Source organism: Delphinus delphis, chromosome 3, assembly GCF_949987515.2.
Source record: "Delphinus delphis chromosome 3, mDelDel1.2, whole genome shotgun sequence".
In the NCBI taxonomy this organism is placed as follows: domain Eukaryota; kingdom Metazoa; phylum Chordata; class Mammalia; order Artiodactyla; family Delphinidae; genus Delphinus; species Delphinus delphis.
The window spans coordinates 53,661,578-53,680,181 of record NC_082685.1 but is presented as its reverse complement, the minus strand read 5'-3'; the positions used below and the strand labels follow the sequence as shown (position 1 = coordinate 53,680,181).

The 18,604-nt window shown below is 37.3% G+C and overlaps 1 protein-coding gene across 6 annotated transcripts in view; it reads right to left on the bottom strand.

The window, feature by feature from the left end:
- NR3C1 (nuclear receptor subfamily 3 group C member 1) overlaps positions 1-18,604 on the bottom strand; it is a 130,645-nt gene that overhangs the window by 23,414 nt on the left and 88,627 nt on the right. For 5 of the 6 annotated variants that reach the window (XR_009518948.1, XR_009518949.1, XM_060008620.1 and 2 more), the window contains exons 3-4: positions 10,080-10,246; positions 3,926-4,042 (exon numbers count right to left, since the gene is read on the bottom strand). Coding sequence is in view for 4 of the 6 variants with exons in the window: in XM_060008620.1 (XP_059864603.1) it covers positions 3,926-4,042; positions 10,080-10,246 (284 nt within the window). In the remaining 2 variants the exon portion in view is untranslated. The remainder of the gene's footprint in view (positions 1-3,925; positions 4,043-10,079; positions 10,247-18,604) is intronic. The other variant, XM_060008622.1, reaches the window with a different exon arrangement.

Genomic DNA, 18,604 nt, shown 5'->3' with positions numbered 1-18,604 from the left:
TCAGACATTAAAAAACCCCAAAATAATGCCATTTGCAGCAACATGGATGCAACTAGAGATCAGCATACTAAGAAAGAGAAAGACAAATACCATATGATAACACTTATATGTGGAATCTGAAATAGGACACAAATGAACCTATCTACAAAACAGAAACAGACTCACAGACACAGAACAGACTGGTGGCTGCCAAGGGAGAGTGTGGTGGGGGAGGGCTGGATTGGGAGTTTGGGATTAGCAGATGCGAACTGGTACATACAGAATGGATACATAACAAGGCCCTAATTTATAGCGCAGGGAACTATATTCAATATCCTGTGATAAAGTATGACGGAAAAGAATATGAAAAGAATGCATATATATGTATAACTGAGTCACTCTGCTGTATAGCAGTTATTACCACAACACTGTAATTCAACTATACTTCAATAAAAAATAAAAACGTAAAAAAATAAAGATCAAAGGTAAAAAATCATCTTCTGTACTCAATATATAATCAGTTTAATTTCTTACTGCTTATCTAAGAACTGATGCTTCAAGCTCAGAAAGGCCTACTGAGCCCAACTGTGTTGTGCTGACTCTGTACTATTTTCACAAAGCTGTGGCAAGGAGTCGTTAATTGAATTAGTTAAGCAATCACTATTTTTAATCACAATTTAGTTAATAAGATTTTCCTCGAAGTTCCTGACCCCTTGGAGCATACAGGAGATTAGCAGTCAATATACAATCGCTACAGAAGTGTTCACGAGTCTGTGATAGCTCCATTTCATTCTTAAGAAAAGTAAAGAAATCTTATTTAGCTTAAAACTTAGCTTAAAAATGTTAGTTATGAAATCTGATACCATAAGCCTCCTTGCCTATAAGTTCCACTTGACCCTCATGACAAAAATAAAACTATAATTAGGAATAATTACAATACACCTTAAAATGAAAAAACATTTAGGATCACCATTAAAAAACTTACTGTACTCAAAGGCCAGGCACTTTAAGCAGTGAAGAAGGTTGCCTTAAAATAAATCTTGAGAGTCACCTGGTATGGAGCAACAGTATCAAAATACAGCACTTGCAGTACTAAGTTACATTTATGGAGAGCACTGGGCTCTGAGAGAGGTGACTGCGTCTGCAAAATTACTCTGAGAGGGCTATCATGAAACTGCTTAGGGGAAACACTCCGATGAACAAGAGAACATTTTTAAAGATTGTTTAAAGAAAAACAAAGAAGAACAATGTAGTTCAGCCATGTGTTTCATGCTTAAGTACTAAGTATTATTAAGTATTATTGCCCACCAAATACTTCTGGGACACACACATACCTACTCCAAATAAAAGTTTTATATATACTGGAATAATTAAAAACAAAAGTGAGGCTTTCACACTAAAACCACATATACACAAAAACTCTATTAGATTTTTTAAAGCCTTCCTTTAAATTTTTCTACAAGTAGAGTTACATTATCAACTGCACGATACGTGCTACCTAATAGCTAATATATGATTAAATAACAAACTAGAACTGTGTAGTGTAAGTGGACATGAGGTTAATAATCTTGGTCCTACTTGAAGGTGGTTTTAATATGAGGGTCCAAAATAACCTCTTTGAGTAGAAGAATGTATATCAAAGACTAGCATGTAGTAGCTCTTGACAAAGGCTAGTTTCCCCAGTATTCTGATATTTTATATGACAACTTATAGAAGCATGCCGTGTGGTTTTTTATTTCAGTGTTTTGAGAAACTGCAGCTTAGTTTAAATTGTACGTTTAAATTTTATTCATTCAAAAAAGTTGACTTTTCAACGGAAGACCTGATTAGAAATGGCAGTGATGGTATATTTGATAATACAGAGAAAATGAGATGTCACTCGCTGCCTTGGTCTTCCGGTGAGGTAAAGGCAAAGGGCACTACAGCTGTTACTAAATTGTAAGAAGGAGGAGAAATGGGACAAACTTACTAGCCTGGTCCATCAGAATCATTATTTTATAGGTGATATATCTTATTTCTTTTGAATAAAAAAATTCCCTTATACTTGGGATAGGGGAGGAATTGCTCAAAAGAGCTTAAAGCTCCAAAGATCAAAGTAAAGCTTGATGTGTATTTGGGAAAGCATCTAAAATGTTACTGGGTAAGCAACCACACTATATTAGTGATATGACAGAATTTTATTTGAGCTTGTCCTTTGAGTAAACTTATTTCTAAATATAAAATAGCTGAGATGAAAACATGGGGATTAAAGGAAAGTAGAAAAACTGGGGCTGGAGAAAAAAATATATAAACCAAGCACTAAAACCTGACACGGGCTAATATATATTTATTTAAATGGTGAGAGAACAGAAAAATGAAACTAGAATATGCACAGAGATGTGATATGTAAGAAAGTTAGGAATAACTATCTGGGTTTTTTGGTAACAAGAAGAAATTATCCTTGTGGTACTGAAAGTGAACTTCTACATGAATGTGTAATCAATCTCTGTAGCTTTTGTAACACCTACAAGAAGATGGGCATTTATCATTTTCTTTTTTCTTTTTAAAATATTTTTGGGGTTTTGTGTTTTTGGCCGCACCGTGCAGCATGCAGGATCTTAGTTCCTCAACCAGGAATTGAACCCATACCCCCTGCATTGGGAGCGCAGAGAACCACTGGAACACCAGGGAAGTCCCAGCTATCATTTTCTTTAAAGCAATGTTTAACGTGTTGACACTCTGTAATAAAGTGATTGGTGTGTCATGAAGGTCTGTAAAACATGGTGAAGAAAAGACTAATTTAATCTGTCTTTTTTGCTATTGAAGTAATATGAAGAACTGAGAAGATAATGTTGTGTGTCTGGTTTGGGGAATTAGACTACAGTCACACCCATAAATCTACTTTATATTTAAAAACATATACACACAGTGTGTACTAGATAGCACCAACAGTCTCTCTTCTGTCAAAAGAACCACATGGTTTCCATGCTCCCTCTAATATCACCATATTCGACAAGATTAGTCTTTCCAAAATAACAAGTCTGATCATGCCTCTGCCCTTACTTTCCACCTACTCCTACTCAACTTCTCTAGATTTAAAATCCAATGTTGCTTCTTCTAGGAAGCTTTCCCTGCCTTTTAGGACAGAATTAGGTGACCTTCCTTTTGCTCCTGTAGCTCTCTATTCCTTTTGTAGTGTGCTGTACCATTTTGTGTTTGACTCTGCAACCTAACTAGACAGTAAAGTACTTGAATACAGGCACTATTTTACTGATGTTGAATGCAGACACTGTTTTATGTCTAGTGCTTGCCTTGGTGAGTACTTGTTGAATCAAAGTGCACAGGGGTTACTAGATCACCACTACCACCTTCATGGAACTTGCAGTTTCAACTAAGGCAAAATTCCAAACGTTTTTTCCAGAGGAAAGATTTTAAATGATGAGATCAATTTTAATTATACAGCTTGTTATATAAACCAGGATATGAAACTTATAACTAGTTTCAGATTTCTTCTTTGCTTGAAAAACAAACAAAACCCATCCAATGCCTCCTTGAGGAGTTTTTTCCCCCCTGTAGATTTGTAACAAAAGATTTATATATACACATATGTGCCAAGTAAAAGGTAAATAACAGAATAATGGACATGTAACTATATCTAGTATAAAAACATTTCTAACCGTAGCAAATAGTTTTGAGGTTGAAAAAAGAAATAAGAAAGATCAAAGTAATGTTTCTTCAAGTCTTATAAGTTTCATTATTACATAATTTTCTTTCTTAGCATATAGTCTGGCTACACTGAACTCACTGTGTACAGTAAAAGTTGGTGAATAAACTTAAGCAGAATATGAAATACTCATTAAAAAATCCTACTTTTAATTATTACATCTGCTTATGTATATTTTAAAAAGTAAAACAATACATTTTTATATGATGCAGAGACAGTTCATTTTAGATATTTTTACGTTACCTTCCAGGTTCATTCCTGCTTGAAGACATTTTCTGTAGCGGCATGCTGGGCAGTTTTTTCTTCGAATTTTATCAATGATGCAATCATTTCTTCCAGCACAAAGATAATTGTGCTGTCCTATATGGAAAATAAAGACACTGTTAAAATTTCACAGGCCTTAAAGGATATTTTTATGGAGAGGCTCTTTGCTGTTGTTGTTGTTTTGGGTGGAACATAGCCAAGGACCAAAGGCATTGATTAAGAAACATACAGTGTACTTTCTTACATTCATTACAAAGTTGAGAGGTCAACTTAAAATAAAAAGCCTTTCATATTCTGTTTGACAAACATAGTTCATTAAAAAAAACTCTACTGCAGTATACATATAGAAAAGCTCACAAATCCTAAGTGTACCACCTAACCTAATAAATTTTCATAAGCCAAACACTTCCATGTAATCAGCTCTCATATCAAGAAGCAGAACAGTTCCCCCACAAACCCTCTTGTTGCCCCCTTCCAGTCCCTACCTACCAGGGGTAACCTCTTTCTTGATAAGCTGTTCTTTAAATTGTGCTTTAAACAGTTGTTTCTTCTACCAATTACAGAAGATCTCTGTATTTTATTTATTCTATTTATAGAAGATCTCATTATTTTATTATGATTTCTAACTTAATGCTAAGGAGGACTAGAGAAAGAGGAAACTGGTTTAAAAATACTGTGAGAGTCACAAAAGGAAAATGACTTTAATTCAGCATTGCACCACCGTATGCAAATAAAGCATGCTCCCCTTCCAAATTTTTAAATAAAGTGATAGGTAAACACTTAAATTATGTTAAGGTTGCCAGAAATTAGTTAGGTGTATCACAGACCTGGCAAACTAAGCTACTGTATATAGGACTTAGGGAGATTTGTTCATTATTTCACATGCTTTTTGACTCCAAATACTAAAGATGGTTACTGTTTAAAATCTTCTGCCACCCAGTATTAAATGTGCTAAGAGGCAGAAATGCAGTTTTCACCTCTCAGAAATTTTCAAGGAAAATTTAAAAGGGTTTCCCTGGTGGTGCAGTGGTTAAGGATCCGCCTGCCAAAGCAGGGGACACAGGTTCGAGCCCTGGTCCGGGAAGATCCCACATGCCGCGGAGCGACTAAGCCTTCGGGCCATAGCTACTGAGCCTGCGCGCCTAGAGCCCGTGCTCTGCAGCAAGAGAAGCCACCACGATGAGAAGCCCGCGCACCGCAACGAAGAGTAGCCCCCGCTCACCACAACCTGCGCACAGCAACGAAGACCCAATGCAGCCAAAAATAAATTAATTAATTAAAAAGAACAACAAAAAAAGGGACAGACAGAAAGTCTTCCTACCCTCTCCCTCCCCTCAATTGTACCCTCTTTTGTTGAAGAAAACTATCTGAAGATTTGCTAGCCTGGCAAAAGCTGAAAGGATCCTCCTACACAAGACCAGCATATCTAAATAGATACACTAGATAATTAAGAGTCTGTGTCTTTACACTAGAGGGGATGGTCTTCAGAAGACTACAGGACATTTGTCTTCTCAAAAATAAATCATATTCAAAGAAAAGAGAAAAAATCATAATCATCAATTCATTAGGTTGAATATACCTAGTCTAACTTCTGGGAAAAGATACTTTATGCCTAGAATAATCTACTTGACTTGGATGAAAATAAACTATATTCATTTCTTCCTAACATGTTAAATCACACTGCTTGTTAAGCATTAGTTTGGGGTAGATGGTTAACTGTATCAGGTTCAATTCTTTGTGAGAAATAGGCCACAGAATTGACTAATGGTCTACAATTCAGCTTTGTTCCAGAGTTGTTCTCCAATGCCAAATGTCTGTACGAGCTGTTTCAATTCCTTTCTGTATTGTGTAAGTTTGCTAGCTTCCTTACTTGGACATGAAATGGAAGCACTAATGCAATAATTCTATCCTCTATACAGTTTAAGTAGGAACAACAGATGCCATCATAATTGAAGCAGTTATAATACACAGAAGTTCTACCCCGTAAGAAGAATATCCCTGAATCACTGTCCTGTAGTTAATTGAAAAAATTACTCATTGCTAAACACAGAAAAAGTTTCAATGCGTTATTTATATCTAACCAAAAGATGAGAATGTGCATGCTATGCTAATAATGATTTCTTTATCCCAGGCATGTCTCGAGCACAATTAAGAATCTGAGCTACACGATCAGGGGGCATTGTACCTTCGTAAGTTCAAATCAGCTCTTTCTGGTTATTAGTATGAAGTTGGACAAGCCTTTGGGTGCGTTATCTATAAAAAGAATAGTGGTCACTATTTACAAGGCATGGACATGTACCACTAATAGTCACTCCCTGTCAATCATTTTGATAAGACAATAAGACATCTTAGTTTGGAATTCCTGTGTCCTTTACCACTTGGTAAATTCCCTTTCTAACTAAAAAGAGAGAGCAGATGTCAGGAGAAGAGCCTTCGGGCCAGCTGGAATTTCTCAACATTGTTTTGTTTGCATTGTATTTATATTTTTATGGTAAAAATCTATTTTTGGCAATTGATTCTATTTCTATTTCTGGTAGATGTGGTAGCCAGCCTCCAAGATGGCCCCCAGTGGTCTCTGTCTCCTGGTATTCACACTCTTAGATAGTCCCTTCCCAAACTATACCAGCACTGGTCTGTGTGACCAATAAAATACAGCACAAGTGACAAGTATATCACATCTGAGATTAAGTTATAAAGATATTATGTTCCCATATTTGTCACAGCCTCTCTTGTGGATCATTTGTTCCAGGGGAGGCCAGCTGCTATGTTGAGAGCAGCACTAGACGAGGCCCACATAATGAGGAACTGAAGCTTCCTGCGAAAAGCAATGTTAATGGGCTGGGAAGTGGATCCTCTAGCCCCACACAAGCCTTCAGATGACTGCAGCTTCCACCAACAGTCTGAATGTAACTTCATGGGAGTCCCAGGACTACCCAGCTAATAAGCTGCTCCCAAATCCCTGACTCTCAGAAGCTGCGTGATACAATAAACATCTCTTGTTTTAAGCTACTCATTTTGGGGGTAATTTGTTACACATCAATAGATAACTAATACAGTAGAGATAGTAAAGTTGTTTTAAAATAAAGTTATAAACAAGAGTGATCCAAGAAAAATATTAGGTAGTAAATAGAACAGTGATGCTTGGACATGATCAAGATAATGAAAGTGGTATAGGAAATGGGCAGCACAGCAAAGGGCATGTCCTAGGGTTTTCTGTAGTTTGTATACCCTACTGGAAGTATCCAAGTTTCAAATGTGAACTGTGACTGTCAGCTTGAGCATCTTTCTTTACTGCTCTCAAAAACTGTGTGGTATAGTGCAAAGTGCACTTGGCAAAGGGCCAGGAAGCCCTTGGTCTGATTTGCAGCTCTACTGCCTAGCTGTGTGATCTTAGTAATGTTTATTAACCTTCCCGAACCCCCTGTTTCTCCATCTGTAAAGTTGGAAAATTAGCACCTACCTTGCTGTGCTTCTGCAAGGGTTAAAGGCAGTTGTGTAGAAGGTTCTTAAAATAGTGCCTAGCACATTGTAAGCACTCAATAAACACTAGCTAGTAAATAATTCCCTTGTTATTGCTTTCATCTCAGTATTTAACTAGATTATAAACGGCCAGGAGATGCGATTTTTATCCTTTCAGGAAGTCAGTGTAGCATTGAGATTAAGAGCCTGTTTGGAGACAGCTATGTTTGAATCCTAGCTCTGTCAAACTGTGTGAGCTTCAGTTTCCTAGTCTATCAAATATGGATCATAATAGCATCTAAGATCCCACAGAGCTGTTAATTAAGTGGTATGACATATAAAATATAGTGCTTGGTACGTCATAAATGAAGGGTAGCTGATATCCATCTCCATTATGACCCACCAACAAAGATTATATGCAATTTGTGCAAAGGGAACATAAGAAAAAGGGACTCAGAGAAAAAAAAGATCATTCAGCTAGTATACATCTCAAGAAATGGAGCTACCCAAATTCTTCTCTGTATGCAAAAAAGCAACTCCTAGAATAATGAATAAAAAAATTCAAAATATCAATCCTCGATCTGGGTTGTATGGATAATAAATAAGTAAAACTTTTGCAAATTTCCTAAAAATATTTAAATGTTTGGGTATTTACAATACTTTGCCAGTTTGGTGGACAACCTATAATATCTAGCAGGTGTTAAAAAAAATGGAATGAATGTAGTGTAATGAAAATCATACAAGCTTCATCTTTGTAAGTGTTCAAGAAAGTGCTCCAAAATATGTATCTGGACTTAAAAACAGATTTCTATCATGTCTAGAAAGGAAAAGTAGAACTGCCATGAAGTTAGTTTAGCAAATGATTACAGAATTTTAGAGCTGGAAGTGACCCTGGAGAAAATTTAAGTCCAAATAAAGGATTTACTTAACACAGTTCACATTTTAACCTTTTCTTATTAATCATGTAATCTAGCTATCATATTTAACTGAAATACTTGTAAGGTATACATTTTGAAATAGTATAGCTAATATTCAATGAAATTTTACCGTAAAACAAGTATAAGAATTTAATTCTAAAGCAGAGATTAAGGCCAGAGGGCATATGGCCTGCAGTGATGTCTTATTTGTAGTATGTTTAGCTTTTTTTTTCTTTTTTAAATTGCATTTGGATGCTTTTAGGTAGGGCATGCTTGCACTCTCTAACATAAATAACTGCCCTTCCTTGCCCAGTTGTATTATATTTGGCCAGAATGACCCACACTCAGTCCCTGTAGGCACTGGAATTGGAATTTGTAGCCCTGTTTTAAGGAATGATTTTAGTTAAAATGAGGACAAATGAAAAAAAAAATTTTTTTAATTCCTGTATTTCTCTTAAGGCTCCATTGTCTCATTCTGAATTTCACTTTCAGAATTAAAATTTGTCAATATTATTTTGATGTACAGAAATACTGTAATACTGTTAGCACTGCATTTATATATACCATGGAAAGAACTAATCAGTGAAGAAAGTGCTGAATAAAGTAAGGACAAGAAGAAGCTTCTGTCTGTGGTAAATAACATCTACTTTGTTAGAGACATTGCATTAATTAGGGGTGGGCTTTACTTAATGACTCTACTCAGTAGTTGGATGATACCAAACTGGTTAAAGCCTGCATCCCCGTGCTCTCTGCGGGATAACACAAGTAATTTTATAGTTTGTTAATATATGAAAAGCAATCCAAACAAAAGAAAATGACTCATCTAACTCTTAAGGATATGCAAACTCAACTGAAGCCAGATAATAATCTTTCTCGTACTGTGAATGAATACGTTAATTTTTTAAAAATCTAATTATCTAATCAGAGCTTTAGGTAATCCATTCAGGCCACACTGCCTTCCAGATGCTTTACAAATAACCAAATTACAAAACAGTTTTTTCTAAGAGGATTCACTGGTCATATTAGAAAATTTTAGTGTGACTTCCAATAATTTGCTTATGGAATGAATTTTTCCTTCTGTAAGGAGCTGATGTGCAGGCTGAATCTGTAACAAGGGTAAAATTTACATGAATATAAATACTTGTCAAGTGAAGTCACCTCCTCTAAAACACCTTCTTTCCTGACCTCCTCAGGCAGTTTGTCACTTGCTCCTCTGTATTATAATCTCTGTACCTTGTAACTGTTAAGTCATCTTTCACTTCCAAGTACACTGTGACCTCCCAGAGAGCAGGGATCAGGTCTTACACCACATTTATATCACAAAGCACAGGCCTGGCTTATTGGAAAACAAAACAAAACACTTTTCCCCCTCACAGTTCTCATTATCACTCATTTTTGCCAGACTGGAATAGTTGGTGGCTTTAAAACCAGCTAATTCATGGGAATTAAAGCCCATAATACTAACACAATGAGCACTAGTTACTGCTGAAACCTAACACCATCATTTCACATGATAGCACTTTCTTAGTTATCTTCTGTTCTCTGACCATACTCCCTCCCTTCAGTTTATAGTTTTCTATTTTATTCTAGTTTGTTTTTTAAAGTATCTCTTCCCCACTAGAGCACTTAGGAGCTACCCTCCTCCCCCTGCTTTTACTGACTTCTAGCCTTAATAGGCTTTGCATATAATAGAAATTTCAGAATCCACTCTGAGAAATAGGAACCAGAGAAATAATAAAACTCTTCAAAACACACACTACCTTCCACTGCTCTTTTGAAGAATACTTTACAGCTTCCACAAGTTAAGACCCCATAATGACATCCCGAAGCTTCATCAGAGCACACTAGGCAGAGTTTGGGAGGTGGTCCCGTTGCTGCTGAGGAGCTGGATGGAGGAGAGCTTACATCTGGTCTCATTCCAGGGCTAAAAAAGGAAGAAAGCAGTGTGACGATTTAACTGTCATGACTGTCACAGAAGTATCAAAATACAGTTCTCTTACCTTCTCACTCCACAGTGAGCATGTTCACACTGAACTCTGGCTTCAAGTACTAGCAAGCATTAAAATATCCTACCTAGATATAGTCAAATAACGTTTTATTCTTCTATACAAAATTAAGAGTGAGGTAATTTCTTTTTAAGTATTCCCTGGGAGTTCCCTGGGGTCTGGTGGTTAGGATTTGGTACTTTCACTGCCGTAGTCCAGGTTCAATCTTTGGTCAAGGAACTGAAATCCCAGAAGCCATGGGGCGTGGCAAAAAAAAAAAAAAAGAAACGTATCCCTTAAAAAGAATGGACTTAGATATTATAATTTTTAGTTGCTTGGGAGTTGTTTATAATCACCTTTACTAAAGTATCATTTACATACAATAACATTAACCATTTATAAGTGTACAATTGATGAGTTTTGTTACATGGATAATTGTGTAACTACCACCATGATCAAGAGATATATATTCCATCAACCGCCAAAGATTCCTTAGGACATCATTTTTTTCCCTCTAATTTTAAGATATTGTACAGGGATCTTTCTAATTTCATTCAAGTCTCATTACAATTCTACCCATTCCTCTGCTTGAGTTAAAATTTCTTACAATATACTCATCATTTGTTCTATTGTGCTTCACTTTATTGCACTTAACAAATGCTGCAAAATTGTCAGATGGTTAGTATTTTTTAGCAACAAAGTATTTTTTTTGAATTTTATTTTATTTTTTATACAGCACGTTCTTACTAGTTATCTATTTTATCCATATTAGTGTATACATGTCAATCCCAATCTCCCAGTTCATCACACACACACACCCCTTTCCCCCCTTGGTGCCCATAGGTTTGTTCTCTACATCTGTGTCTCTATTTCAGCCCTGCAAACCGGTTCATCTGTACCATTTTTCTAGGTTCCACATATATGCATTAACATATGATATTTTTCTCTTTCTTAGTTCACTCTGTATGACAGTCTCTAGATCCATCCACATCTCTACAAATGACCCAACTTTGTTCCTTTTTATGGCTGAGTAATATTCCATTGTATACATGTACCACATCTTCTTTATCCATTCGTCTGTCGATGGGCATTTAGGTTGCTTCCGTGACCTGGCTATTGTAAATGGTGCTGCAATGAACATTGGGGTGCATGTGTCTTTCTGAATTATGGTTTTCTCTGGGTATATGCCCAACAAAGTATTTTAAAATTAAGGTATATACATTGTTTTTCAGACACACTGCACACTTAACAGACTATAGTATAGTGTAAACATAACTTTTACATGCACTGGAAAGTGACTTGCTTTATTGCAACATTTTCTTTCTTGCTGTGGTCTGGAACCAAACCAGCAGTATCTCTGAGGTATGACTGTATTAAAGTTTGGTCCAGCATCTCTCATTCCAATGTCATCCTAGCTGAAATGACAGTTTTTTATGACTTAGAAGAGAATGGTGCAGAAACATTACCTCCTACAACTTTCTAGTCTGGCTTGCAGCAAGTAAGACTTTTTTCCAGCACTGGGCTTTCAACAGTAAGGACTATGCTGCCCTCCCCACTCTGTGTACATATGCCCTGGAGAAAAAGATGGAAAATGGGAATCTGCTTCTCCTGCTAGGTCTTGTTTTCATTTTGTAGATTTCTCACCACAAAAGATAAATATTCCTTTTCTAACTTGTTGTTTTGAGAATTTTCAAACACTCAAAAGTTGAAAGTATTGTGCAATGGATGTATAGTCTTTACTTATACTCACCAATTCTCAACATTTTGCCACATTTGCTTATAAAGATATATTTTTATAAACCAACGAAACAGTGATCCCTTTAATGCTAGAGGAAAGATTAACTATAAAACCTTCATTATAGATGATACAGTGGTTTCCAATGTTGTATATTTCTAAGGAATGTTCATCTTACATGCTAACTTTAGAACCAAAACTGTATTGTGTACTGTATAACTCAAAAGAGTTCCTAACCTTTCTAACCTTGTGTAACTAAAAAGAGTCCCTGAAAATAGTTTCTAGAGACTGCTAATTCCTTCTCTGGTCATGTGTTCTTCAAACATATGGATGGTAGCAATCTGTTGATTTTGGAACTTTACACATTAAAAGTGTATTGTTCATCACCTATATAAGAAATCTCTCCCTGAGATTTTCTTTATCTGCCTATTCTCTAAAAGAGATGGCATTTAGGGATAAATAATAAATTATTATTAAATCTCAATTACGAATATGCTTAAACTAAATCACAGAGCCAACTGACTTAAGAAATTGTTTGGGTAATTAACATGGTTAGAAAGTATATTTATTAAGTAACATCTTTTTGTTATTCTATTTTTGGAATAACAGTTAAAAGTTGGACTTCCCTGCTGGCATAGTGGTTAAGCATCTGCCTGCCAATGCAGGGGACACGGGTTTGAGCCCTGGTCCAGGAAGATCCCACATGCCGTGGAGCAACTAAGCCCGTGCGCCACAACTACTGAGCCTGTGCTCTAGAGCCCGTGAACCACAACTACTGAAGCCTGCGCGCCTAGAGTCCGTGCTCTGCAACGAGAAGCCACCGCAATGAGAAGCCCGTGCACCGCAACGAAGAGTAGCCCGCGCCCAGCAACGAAGACCCAACACAGCCAAACATTTTAAATAAATAAATATTAAAAAAGTTAAAGTTAATTGTAGAATGACAATTTGTTTTGTAAATGTCACTTTAAATAATTAGGTCGATAAACTCCAAAGCTCCCCCTGAATTCTGTCCTCAAACGAAGCTAGCCAACCCTATGTTTATCTAGAGGCTTAGCGACTGACAGCATTCCCACCACTCTAGTTCTGGGAATAGGCCCCAGGGTTTCATATTGTTCTCTGAACACTGTCAAGGAGAATTTCTGGATGCTTCTGTATCACAAGGCATTGATCCCCTGCTAGATTTGGGAGAGTGTACTGAGTGCATATTGAAAGCCTACAATGGAAGAGAATAACCTGAAATGACTCTGCTGTAGGTCTGGCACGAACCATCCTTGATTAATGGAAACTTGTGACTAATGTAGCAGAGCTGCTCTGGGCCAGAGTTTTACAGAGAAGTAGGAAGGTCTTGGAGTGAGTGAACAGAGCAATGTGTTAGGGAAGCAAAAAATTCCTTGGCTTCTGTTCTGAAGATGCTCCTATTCCTGCTCAGCCAATCTCTGTCATCTGACATCTATTTTTAGGGACCATCCAGTTGTTTGTATATTTAGTTTATGGAAAATAAGTGCAATATTTATTGATTTGAAAGGTTAACGCTACAATGTTTCATCAACTAATTTTATATATATATATATATATATATATACGCACACACAGAAATACATATTAAAAATGTTTAAACAGTACTTTGGTAGTATTTTATAGTATTAAAACACTTTCATGAATAGAATCTCATCTGTCCTCTCAACAACCCTGTGAAAAGGATGTCATCACCTCTAGATGAGGTCACGCAGTTGTTGGAGGTTGATCAGGGAGCCTGTCTGTGGTCAAATTGACATGTTTCAGATCCCAGTTCTACCATTTCAAAGCTTATGTGACCTTGGATAGGTATCTACTACTTTGAACCTCTGTTTTCTCACAAGTAAACTCGAAGGACATCACCTGTGTGTGTGTTGTGAAAACAAGAGAACACACAAAGTCTAGCACATAGTTCCTCCCTCCCTCCAGCAGGCACCTGATAAATGTTCATTCTTTTCTCTTTCAGGAAAACAAGATTTTATGAGAAATCCTGATATAAGTATTATGTAAGTAGTATTAAGTCTAAAATCTAGGACAGTATTCCCAAATTCTCAGTTATAATTAGAGCACATGCAAAACACGTTCAGGCCACTCAACTGTGAGCTACAGATGGCAAACAAAAGAGAAAGTTAAAACTAAATGAACAGGGCTTCCCTGGTGGCACAGTGGTTGAGTCCTCCTAGAGGACTAGAGCCTGTGCTCTGCAACAAGAGAAGCCACCGCAATGAGAAGCCTGTGCACTGCAATGAAAAGTAGCCCCTGCTCGCCACAACTAGAGATAGCCCGCGCGCAGCAATGAAGACCTAATGCAGACATAAAAAAAAAAAAGAAAAAAAAAAAACTACATGAACAAATGGACTGATCAAACTGCAACTAAGAATCTGGAACTTAAGTCAGGCCTTCGGCATCCGTTCTGGCAGTCATTCTAGGCTACATCAGATAAAAACTAAATACATGGAAAGCTGCTAAGTGTACCACTGACATCAATGAAAAAAAATCAGTTTTTGTCACACAAATATGAGCACTATGATGGCCTACAGTGAACCCCATTGGGAGAAATGAAAGAACACAAAATGTTATTCAATTGCAACTGTGACCCTATGATACTGCTAAAAGGGCGGGGGTTCAACAAAATGGTTAGAACTCAAAGGAAAACCATACAGAATCATCATCTTTTAATAAGGACACGTGACAACAAGAAAGAAAAAGCACACCATAATAAGACTGCATATTACACGCCCCCCCCCTTTTTTTTTTGGCGGTACACGGGCCTCTCACTGTTGTGGCCTCTCCCGTTGCAGAGCACAGGCTCCGGACGCGCAGGGTCAGCGGCCATGGCTCACGGGCCCAGCCGCGCTCCGCAGCACGTGGGATCCTCCCGGACCGGGGCACGAACCCGTGTCCCCTGCATCGGCAGGCGGACCCTCAACCATTGCGCCACCAGGGAAGCCCTACACCCGCTTTTGAACAGAAAAGCTGAATTGTCCCGGTCTTTTGCTCAGTGTGTGTTTACAGCTGTGTCAAACAAACATTCTGGAGATGCTAAGAGGTTCTATTATGAACTGACTGTATCCAGAGAACTTTCTTTTAAGTGAAGAGTGGAAATAACAAAATGTGTTGTTTCAGGTGAATACTTGAATGCTGTCTCCCACTCAAAATGGAAAGTGTGCTGGACATCAAGTTATTCCTGAGGCTACTGAGTTTACGTTAGAGAGAGAAAGATACGTATAAAGCAGGTTTTTCTATTTAATTTTCTTGCAAGAAAGGCAGTTGATGAAAGGAGGATCACGGATGGATGGAAGTTACACACACCTTAAGAAACATGTAAAACGTGCGGGTAAATTACACCCTTTCAGCACGATTCCTGGTATCTGTATGCCAGGCACTGTGAGGATACAGAGGTCATATCATACATGAAAATGTGTTACTGAAATGACAGTGGACCTAGAAACTTTGATCTAGGTAGGAGTAGCAGAATATTTTTGGCTGCTTCAGTGTCATGGTAGTACTACTAAGAAGTGATTCAGCTATATATATAGACAAATCTGGACTTACATCCTAGCTCCAGTGCTTTAACAACTGTGTGACAGTGGCTAGCTGATAAACCCTTGACTCTTTTTCCTTATTAGTACCATTTTAGGACCTTCTGTGTAGATTATATATTTGAGTTACATAAAGTAGTGGCACACGCTTGGTGATCATCAAACAATATGTTTCTCCTTAACCCTCAGGCATTAACTCCTTTTTTCTCCCTTCCCCCAACTTCTCCTTCCTTTCTGGAGGATCCCAAGGAATGAGAAGTGCTTTGAAGAACGTTCTCTGTGAGACAGGGGAAGGTTAATGGTCCTCCAGAAACTTAAGTTCAGGTAATTGTAGATATTCTTTCTTGATTCTGCACCAAAAATCGACAGTTTAGTTTCGTGAACGTTAGTGTTGCAATGAGGAATCTAAAACCCTATCAGTGCACTTTTTTGTACCTGTGTTACATTAAAATCCACTGGTCTGTCTTGTACTTTGAATGGATCTTTTACCCATGCATGATTTTGAACTGTCATGCATTAGTCATTTGGAAAATACTGGTTTACTAAGTTATGCAGATCTTCCAAATGTTGACACAGTTCATTATACAATGTAAGAGTTGTATTGGTCAAGCTCACAGTGGCAGATACAAGGTTTCCAAAATTCTGCATTTTGTTTGGGAAACTCTAATTTTTATTGATTGGCAACAAGTACTGTCACTTGTCTTCCTTGAAGTGATAAGCTCACTTCAGTCATTTCTGAGAAAACATTTGCCAAATTCCCAAGGCTGAAAACCCGTAGTTTATCCATTCTATACCATGAAAAAAGTAGTTTGTTCAACTCTCAACTTAAAGAAAAGCACATGTAAGACTGTTTGAGACAATCATCAAATACCATATGCAGCATAAGTGCTTTACACAAAATGGATATTAAGAAGACACATATATTAAAGGGTGGAGATTTAAGTGAATTAGTATATTGCTTCCTCAAAGGTATCTTTAAGTGGAACTGGCTTGCTTTCTTCTTTAACTGTGAGTATACTGCAGTTAAATACAATGACTACTGTACCCTAAGACACCAGCAGTTTTACTCATCATTGGTTTTGGTACCATCAGTGCAAATGTCAACAGAGTGAAAAATGCAAATAAAGACTATGTATTATCATGAAAATAGTTTTGAAAGGAATGGGGACTCCCAGGGGTCCATAGATCACATGTTGAGAACTGCTGTTAAAGAGGACAGTGAGGACTTTAAGTCAGACATGCTAGAATTCATAAACTAACTGCAGTGTAGTAGCTTCGTGACCTTTTAATGTCTCTAAATCTCAATTGCCTTATTTCTAAATGGGGACTGTAATGTACTTGGCGAAATGATACAGTATTGCTTACTAAGTGAGAGGCTTTCCCCCACGGAGGAAGGAAGAGAGACGATAAACTACGATAAACCCAAATGGTGTGGTTGGCTTAGCCTTCAATTTAAGTGAATTTAATCAACAATTTTTCAATGAAATGCAAGAAATTCATTTTGGAAAAAAGCAAAACTGATATTATCTCAGACAGCAAATATTAACGTGGGAAAAAATCCTGGAAATAAAGCTGCTACAACTCGATTAATTTTTACCAACTACAAATGGAATAGGTATATTCTCACTGGCTTACCAGTTTTTGTCCTAATACCATAAAGCAGTGGTTCTCAATCGGGAGCAGTTTTACTCCCCAGGGGACATCTGGCTACCTCTGGAGACATTTTTGGTTGTCACAACTCGGGAAATGCCACTGGTATCTAGTGAGAAGAGGCTAGGGTGCTGCTAAGCCTCCCACAATGCACAGCAGACAGTCTTCCACAACAAATAATTATCCAGCTTCCATGTCAACAGTGCTGAGGTTAAGAAATCCTTGCTATAAATCTTTAAGCAACATAAAGTGAGAAAAAAAGAAAAGAAAATTCAACAAGGACCAGAAACTTATTGTAAGACCTTCTAAACTATCTTTTAAAATGGAGCAACTGCCCTACTGAGGTAGCTGTAAATATTCTTTGATTCAAGACAAGTCCAAAAAGAGATTCAAAACAGAGCTGAGGCCAGGGACTATACCAGTTTAGTGATTAGCTTGAGTTAGTAATTTGCTTTTATTTTTCCCTCTAGCACTAGCACTAAGAGGTGATTTTTACACATTAAAGTCACCTGCACTTTTCTTATCTTTGTTCATTAGGAAACATGTAAATACTCAGCTGCACACACCAGGTGATTATATTTTCTGACTGCCCATTTATCCCTGCATTAGCTAAAGGATTACTGATTTGTTTGATAATAAGCTATGGAATAGTTTTCAAATCAAATAGAAAAATACTCTGGGGGAAGGCTTTCACAATATTTCTGTTAAATGGTTTTAGCAGAGTGCATTTTATCTTATTTAGCAAGCCAAAAAAAAAAAAAAAAGACTGATTAATCTCTTTGCTTTGCATTTGTTGAGAGAGGTTTCTATTGGTTTTAACTTTAGGTGCCTACTAAGACAGTTTCCTCAAACTATGCATCATTTATACTCACTCATCTTAGGGAGGAGGTTAGAGCAACAAAGCCTGTACTGTAAAGCTGTACTGTAGTGTCCAGGAACATTTTCAGTAAAGGATGACTGTTGGAGGAGATGTCTTTTTTTAGATCTCTGAGACACCAATGGCCTGTCATTTAACATCTCTGCACTTAGTTTCCCTGTCTGTAAAATGAAGGAGTTGAATCAATAAACTCCAAAGAAGCTGTCACTATTTCCCAAGGTAGGGGTAGGAAGTAGGCAAGAATATACTTGGGTCTGTGAAAGACTTCTTTGGACCTGTATTTTTATTTATATGAAGAGAGAATATGGTCACCCTATCTATATGCTCCTTTCTTAAAGTCTAATCTAACGTGTTTTCCTCTGTGTTTCTTTCTCTCTGGAAGGATCAGTCCTCAGTCTAGTGGCTGTGCTGGGTAACTTAGTTCCTAAGAGATGAAATCTTGTTTCATGTTTTCAGTTCCATTTGCTCAGGCCTGCAC